Source organism: Salpingoeca rosetta (assembly GCF_000188695.1).
Source record: "Salpingoeca rosetta unplaced genomic scaffold supercont1.22, whole genome shotgun sequence".
NCBI classification, from domain to species: Eukaryota; class Choanoflagellata; order Craspedida; family Salpingoecidae; genus Salpingoeca; species Salpingoeca rosetta.
In genome coordinates this window covers 1,210,571-1,218,185 of record NW_004754912.1, presented here as the reverse complement: position 1 = coordinate 1,218,185, position 7,615 = coordinate 1,210,571, and the positions used below count along the sequence as shown (strand labels likewise).

Below are 7,615 nucleotides of genomic sequence, written 5' to 3'. Positions count from 1 at the left end.
ACACACACACACGCGCGCACACACGCACGCACACACACACAAACACATACACACACACACACGCGCACACACACACACATACACACACACACACGCACACACACACACACGCACACACACACACGCACACACACACACACGCACACACGCATGCACGCGGAGAGAGCGACGGTTGAGCGTACGTTCACACTCGCGGCCGTCCTTGAGGCGGTAGCCGGTATCCCGGTTGCACTCCACCTGTCATCATCATATGTGATAATGCAATTGTGGCCCGTAAGTGGCACGCACAACAACACAACAGAGTGCGGGAAAGGTGACAGCAGAATGCAAAGCAATGCCATGTCAAGGAACAAACGCACATGAGCACAATGAAACAGAACACGAAAGCAGACCACACAATGCAGAGCGACACACGTCACCAACGCGCACCTGGCAAGTCTTTGGCTTGAAGCGTCGATCCTCCTTGCTATTGTCGTGCGTGGCGAAGATTCCCACGAGAATGCGATCGCCACTCTCGTAGTTCATGGAGTCGTCGTAGTCATTGATGTACCCGGCGTGCGTGCGACAAGCAATCAGTTTGGCGTTGTTCACGCTCGCGCACTTGACCTTCCAGATTCTATCTTCGTTTGAGTTGCTGTGTTCGCTGGACAGCCCAGTGATGTCTGGTGAAGAACAACCCCAGCCGCAGAGCAAGTCTTGATGAGGGTGCATTGACGCTCAAACCGCACACGCTCGCTCTTCCACTCACTCACATGCATGCACACGCGCACACGCGCACACACACACACGCGCATGCACACACGCACACGCACGCACACACACGCATGCACACACGCACACGCACGCACATAATGAAACACTCACATTGGTTTGAGCCGCAGGTGTAGTCGATGTCGCCGTCGTACGAGTTGACGTATCCAGACCAGGTACCACTGCCTGCATCACCAGTGGAGACGGGTGAACAGCCAAAGTCCCACTGACGATCCTCCTTGTCGTTGGTGTGGTACGACTTCATCGTGCTGATTCCCTGGCCAGCACTGCAGGAGAAGGTCAGGGCACCGTCCAGGGAGTTGAGCCAGGCACTTGCCGAGGGTGTGTTGTGGAGAAGGCCGAGCACGCTCACGAGGGTGAACAGGACTGCTGCCCTGTGCCGCTGAAAGCGGTGTCGTCGGATTGCGCCCGCCATTGTCATTGCCGCGGTTGTCGACAAAGCAACGGGCTGCTGTTGTTGGCTTGGTGCGTTGTTAAATCTGCCTTGTGCAGCTGAGCTGAATCGGTTCGCTGCTGCCGCTGTGGCGTGGTGTGGCTTGTGGTTGAGAAGAGAACAAGGGTTCACGGGGCGGCACTCGCTGACATCCGTTGGTGTTGACGATCGTCCTTGTTGCTGTGGATGAATGGATGGCTGGATGAATGGGTGAATGGCAGGAGATGTGTCGCAACAACTGTAGCCTTGTGCTCGCTGGCGTTTGCTTGCCTTTCGGTTGGCTGCTGTGCTGTCGCTGGGTCGGCGTGCGTGTTGAAATTTCGTCTCCAAGCAGGTCAGTCAGAGGTTGCACCAGAAGGCAGCACCAACGGTCGAGCAAGCAAGGCTGTAAAGTGGCAACGCCAAACAACAACAACTGGCCGCGATGCAACCGACACGCATATGGAGTGAGGGTCGAGTTGGGTTTGTGAATTGTAGTCAGGTCAGGACAACAGTTGGTTGGTTGTTGGTTGGTTGGTTGGCTGGTTGGTTGGGTGAGGGAACAGAATCTTCTCGCCCGCCACCCAAAACAAGCCCGCCCGTCCGGCCGTCAGGGCGCATTTCGATGCGCGACACATGGCAGAGGGGAAGGACAACAACAACCCATGAAGCATGGGCATGCGCTGGTGGGAAGGAAGGACGAGTGGTCAGCTCCAAAGCACAAACCACCGAAAATCGGATGTCAGGCGGGTTTCGAAACACGGCTTCGCCACACGTTTTGGTGTCAGCATTCGCCACTTCAGGGGAGTTTTGGTCGTCAGGAGGCCAAAGAAGCGGTTCGCCAGTCACTTGCTGTTGTTGCGGACTGAAACACAAGCAGCCAAGAAGCTGCCACCTCACGTGCACCAACCATCCACTGTTGCTTGGGTGAGGCATGGAGGACCTTTGCTTGGGGCGCGTGTACCTGTGTACACTATGTACATACATGCTCCTCTCCTCTTGTTCGCCACAAGAAGACAAAAGCCCAGGAGCGTTGCTGCCGTGCTTGCCGTGCCAGGCATGGCATGCAGTCTGCCTGTCGCACACCCCACCCAATTGCGCTTTGTGTGCTAGTCGTGGCTGCTGCTGCTTCTGTTGTTCGAGCTGCTGAGTTGCTGATCTGACTGTCATCATGCTGTCCGCTCACTGTGTCCGCGCCATCTTTGGTGAATTTTCGACAATGGAACTCAACCACAACACAAACACCCTTACATGACACCCCCTATCACGCACCTCCCCGAATCAACACAACACACACACGCACACGTACGCACGCACACGCACACGTACGCACGCAAACACACAACAACAACAACAACAACAACAACAACATCTGCCTCGACTTTGTCCCACCAACCCTCACCCGTTTTCACCTTCACAGCGCTGGGCCCGCTCGAGCCGGTGATGAAGCAACCGCAGCGACGAGCAGATGAAAGTGTGTGTACGCCAAGGGCATCAGCAGCAACAAGTATGCGGCCGCTGTTACTGCTGCTGGTACTCCTGGTGGCGACGTCGGCGTTCGTGCCCGCACCTTGTGCCGCAGACCCTTCAACACCAGTCTCCACCCCAGCATCAGCATCGACAACACACAGCGACAACAGCATCAGGAACGACAGCGAACAACAACTGCCCCCATCATCGCCTTCATCGCCATTGCCACCGCCATCCTCATCGTCATCAGCTTCGTCGCCAGCTGTGGCAGCATGGCTGGTGCCGTGTGTGATGGTTGTTGTGCTTGGTGTTGCGGCAGGCTTCGTTTGGTGGTGTTTCGGGTACAACATCCCTTCCAACGTCATCCACGTCAAGGTCGTGACAGTCGATGACACCACCACCGCCGCCACCACGACTACCAAAGGCTCCTCTGTCGAAAGCGGCAACGGCAGCGATCCCACGGCTGGCCCCGACACCGTACAAGCGCCGACCACATCGTCGACAGCCGCCGCCGCTGTGAACAGCTTTCGCCGCGATGCCGTGGTTGGCGCAAGGTCGAGCCGACGCAACGTGAGTCGCAACAAGCCCAGCATATTCGGCAGAGCACACTCTAAGTGGTTCGGCAGCACCAACAGCAACCACGACAGCAACGCTGACACCGCCACCAGCACCACCCGCACCAGTATCAGGGCCACTGACTTTGCCAAGCCGCGTACAGCTACCAAGGTTCGCTTTGCACTGCGCACGAAAGGCATGCGCAAACACGAGCCCGGGAAGGCGATCCATCTCGAACGAGGGCACACGTACGAGTTCCACTTGGATGGCGTGCCACAGCAATACCCCTTTCACATCTCGCTGTCGGCGCATGGTGGGGTGCCGCAGAACGGCGGAACCAGCGCCGACGCTGCGTGGGTGCGTGGCGTGACGGGTGCGCCTGGTGTTGGCCGCGACGTGATCATCTTCCATGTGCCCTTTGATGCACCATCCACGCTGTACTACCAATGCACCAACTTCCCACACATGGGCGGCGAGGTGCGGGTGGAAGAGCCTCCCGCGTTTGACTTTGTGGAAGAGGACGAGGCAGGGTGGATCGATGACGATGGAGATGATCTCATCCAGTTCAGCAGCGGCGGCGGCAGCAGCAGCAAAAGCAGGCGCTTCAAGCGCCCACTCTCCTCCACCAACTCCAACGGAAACAGGAACAGCGGCTCGCACCGCCGCTATCACCAGCACCCGCGCCCATTGTCGTCCACGTCCATGAGGTCTGCAGCAGCGGCAGCGGCAGCCTGGAACCGACGCAGCCTGCACCGCGGCGGCGGCCTGTCTTCCATATCCCCGCTGGAGATTCTGCTGGCCGCAGCACGCACACCAGCGGAGGAGGTGCACAACTGGCGGGCCTCCCTCCCCGTGTGGCACCATCACATCGGTGGTGCCGGTGGTGCTGGTGGACTGCCTGTTCCCACCCATCCAGCCGAGTACCGCTTCACATATGCCGGGCTGCCCAACCTCCGCAACTCGTGGGGCGGCATTGGGGCACCACCCAGGTATCCCCGGCACTCCGCTGCAGGCATCGGTACTGCGAACAGTGACAGCAACGTCGCAGCGGCTCGGGCGCGCGGCAGCCAGATGCACATGCAAACCCACGTGAGGGAGGATGGCGAGTGGATTGGGGTGGCCTCTCACGGTGCGGGTGACCTCAGGCTTCGCTACGGCATGGACATGCCTGCCCTCATGCGCAACATGAACCCGCGACTCTTCGCGCAGATGCGGCAGGACGTCATGACGCGCCGCATCAACAGCTGGTTTGCTGGCGGTCCCCGAAATGCCGTCTCGGACAGCGCCGTGCAAGCCGAGATCCAGGGCCACGTGGTCACTGCCAGTAATGCCCGCACACGCTTAGACTCGCAGCACCCTCTGCGCTCTGTGATGACCTCCACCCCCTCAGCACCAACAGCAGCATCAACAGCAGCAGCAGGCCGTGTGTCCACAGCGACCCGTGTCCCAGCTACGCATTCGCATGCACGCCAGGCAGCAGCAGGGCGGCGGAGCACGGCCAGTCTTGCGAGCACGGCACCCAAGGCACCGGCATACGAGACACAGGCGTCGATGGTCTCCAGCCAACGCACGACCGCCGGCAGTCAGCACAGCCAGGAAGAGTACCAGCAAGCGAGCGGACGTGGTCGCACTGCAGATCGTAGTGCAGCGGATGCAACGCCAAGCCACAGCCACCTGCAGCGATGCTCACAGCTGCAGCACTCCGAGGACATGAGTTGCTCGGCCGTGTCCATCACCACCATCGGCACAATGACGCACTTACTCGGCAGGGCAACAGCACCCCACACCGCCAACACCTCGTCCGCTGATACCGGCAGCCAGCCGGCAGGCGGCAGCGAGAGGGCAGATGGCGGCTCGACTGTTGACGGGAAAACTGGCAGGCCCCATACGGATACGGCCAATCCTTCCACCATCAACAGCAACAACAACAGCAACAACAGCAACAGCAGCAGTCGCAGAGCGAGTGGTACGAGTGGTGCGAGTTTGGAAGACGAAGCAAATGGAGATCAAGGCGACGCACAGCGCAATAGCGTGCTGTCGGCCAACCTGAGCAGCCTGGGGCCCCAAGACCCGCTGCTGCAGCATGCGTATGACTACGACCACGACGCTATGCAGCGCGACTTGGTGGCACTGATGGAGGTGCAGCAGGCCCTCGACGGTCAGGATGCGTGGCAGTCACCTTCATCGTCAGCCACATCGTCATCCGCATCGACTGTGACTAGCGACGAGAACGAAGCGAAGGAGGGTGGTGATGGTGGGCATGGCGACGGTGATGGTGATGGCAAGAGCAGCAGTCGGCGTGGTGACGCGTTGATGAGTGGTTGCAGCCACAGTCGCAGTCGCAGCCGAGGGCGAGCCCCTGGAGATGACAAAGGCGGTGGCAGCCACGATGACATGGGTGATCGGAGAAGGGGTGCTCAGCAAGGAGAGAGTGGTGGCGAGAGCATCGACTTTGTGTTCAGCCCTGCGCCCGAGTCCAGCCACCACAGCCTGTTTGACTACGACGAGCGCCTTCGCCTACTCAACTCGTTTGGGCTGGGCATGGGCGCAAGTGTAACAGACTCGACCGGCGATGAGTGGGACGCCAGCAGCTCACACCAGTGCGCCACAACAGTGTCCCAGCACACAGGAAGCATGTGGGAGACATCGGATGCCCTGGAGGAGGATGGGAAGTGGCGGCCACTGGGCGACTATGTTGGGCCAGGCAGGTTCGTTGGCAACGAAGGCGAGGGCGAGGACGAGGGCGACCGCGGCCAGCAGCATGTCAGCAGCAACAACAACAACAACAACAACAACAACAACAACAACAACGGCAACCGTGGGGAGCCAGATGCATACACGAACAGAGGTGCGGTGTTGGTCGAGCGAGAGGATGGTGAACTTGGGGAGGTGCTGACTGCGGGTTGCGACGTGTCGGTGTCATCCTCCGCCGCCTCCGAGGACGGCGGACGTGTGCACGTCGGCCAATCACACCGGGGTGCTGTCCGCAGCAGCGACAGGCCGGGCGACCGCAACGACGCTAGTAGCGGCGTGAGGCATCAGCATTGGGAGGGTGGTGACGGGCGTGGGCAGGAGTATGACGATGATTATGGGTATGTGCAGGAGGACGCTGATCTGCGCGGGGGCGATGGCGAAACAGGCGGCGATGATGGTGATGATGAAGACGACGACCTGGAGTACGACTATCCGGACACACGGGCGTGGACTTCAAGCTTTCGGGGCAGCAGACACGAGCCTGGGGATGAGCGGTTGCTGTTGGAAGGCATGATGGCGGAGTCACAGCCGGATCGCAGCATGGCGGTGAGGGCACTGGATGTGCTGGACTACAAGACATGCCTGTGGAATGCCAAGCCTGTTGACCAGCCACCTTCTTATGACCACGCTCGCGCAAGGCGTGCGCAGGGTTCCTTTGGACAAGGCAGCCGACCAACGAGCTTTCTTTGAATGTGTGTGTGTGTGTGTGTGTGTGTGTCCGTGTGTGTGTGTGTCCGTGTGTGTGTGTAGGTGTGTGTGTGTGTGAAAGGTTGGAGCAAGCGCCCTTGTTGTCATGTGCGCCTGCCTACCTACCACACCACCACAGTGCCAAGTTACCTTCAACCATGACTGCCCTCCAACATGCCCACCACATCAGCGTCTGCTGTCCTCCCACATCAATGACGACAACATCACAAATCTAGCAAGGAATGAAGGGTCACAATGAGCGACAAGCAAGCAAAAAACAAGCACTCAAGCAAGCAAGCTAAGCAACAACATCGAACAGCGCCAGCACGGCAGCACTCGAGCACACATGAGCATACCTGAGTGCGCCGGAGCACAATGTGGGACGAGAGCAGACGTCTGTCGTTTCTCCGCTTCAAGGTCTTGATGGCCGCGGCGGCTGCTGCTGCTGTTGTGGCTGCTGCTCCACGCACTCTTGGCGATGCCCTCACAGGAGAACATTTCAAACACATCGACACCGCATCACCGTGTCCACCACACGCTTTGTTTGTGCTCAGCGACGTGCACCAAGCGCCGTACTGTGTCTGGTAAGTCTCATGTGTGTGTGTGTGTGTGTGTGTGTGTGTGTGTGTGTGTGTGTGTGTGTGTGTGTGTGTGTGTGTGTGTGTGTGTGTGTGTGTGTGTGTGTGTGTGACTGACTTCCGCCACTGCTGGACGTGACTCCCCTCCGATTCATGTCATTCCATCCCATCTCACCCTCGTCTCGCCCTACTCTTCTTCAGATGAACGCAAGTGCACATGGGCTGACTGAGGCAAATGACCAAGCGTTTCGTCAACGGTGTGTGCGCCTTCTGCCCTTCCATCTCTCTGTCTCTCTGTTTTGTCTCTCTGTCTGTCTCTGTCTGTCTCTCTGTCTGTCTCTGTCTGTCTCTGTCTGTCTGTCTCTGTCTGTCTGTCTCTGTCTGTCTG

The 7,615-nt window shown here is 59.0% G+C and overlaps 2 protein-coding genes across 2 annotated transcripts in view; one reads left to right on the top strand and one right to left on the bottom strand.

Annotated features, from left to right (window-relative positions):
- Positions 1-2,388, bottom strand: part of PTSG_07496 (hemagglutinin/amebocyte aggregation factor) — a 12,757-nt gene extending 10,369 nt beyond the window's left edge. Inside the window, exons 1-3 of the mRNA XM_004990945.1 lie at positions 865-2,388; positions 430-662; positions 183-237 (exon numbers count right to left, since the gene is read on the bottom strand). Of these exons, the coding sequence (XP_004991002.1) occupies positions 183-237; positions 430-662; positions 865-1,192 (616 nt within the window). The 5' untranslated portion in view covers positions 1,193-2,388. The remainder of the gene's footprint in view (positions 1-182; positions 238-429; positions 663-864) is intronic.
- PTSG_07495 (uncharacterized protein) overlaps positions 1,849-7,615 on the top strand; it is a gene marked incomplete at its 5' end in the record, with an annotated part of 9,938 nt that continues 4,171 nt past the window's right edge. The window contains 5 exons of the mRNA XM_004990944.1: positions 1,849-1,924; positions 2,604-2,657; positions 2,904-6,611; positions 7,204-7,244; positions 7,429-7,484. Coding sequence (XP_004991001.1) covers positions 1,849-1,924; positions 2,604-2,657; positions 2,904-6,611; positions 7,204-7,244; positions 7,429-7,484 — 3,935 coding nt within the window. The remainder of the gene's footprint in view (positions 1,925-2,603; positions 2,658-2,903; positions 6,612-7,203; positions 7,245-7,428; positions 7,485-7,615) is intronic.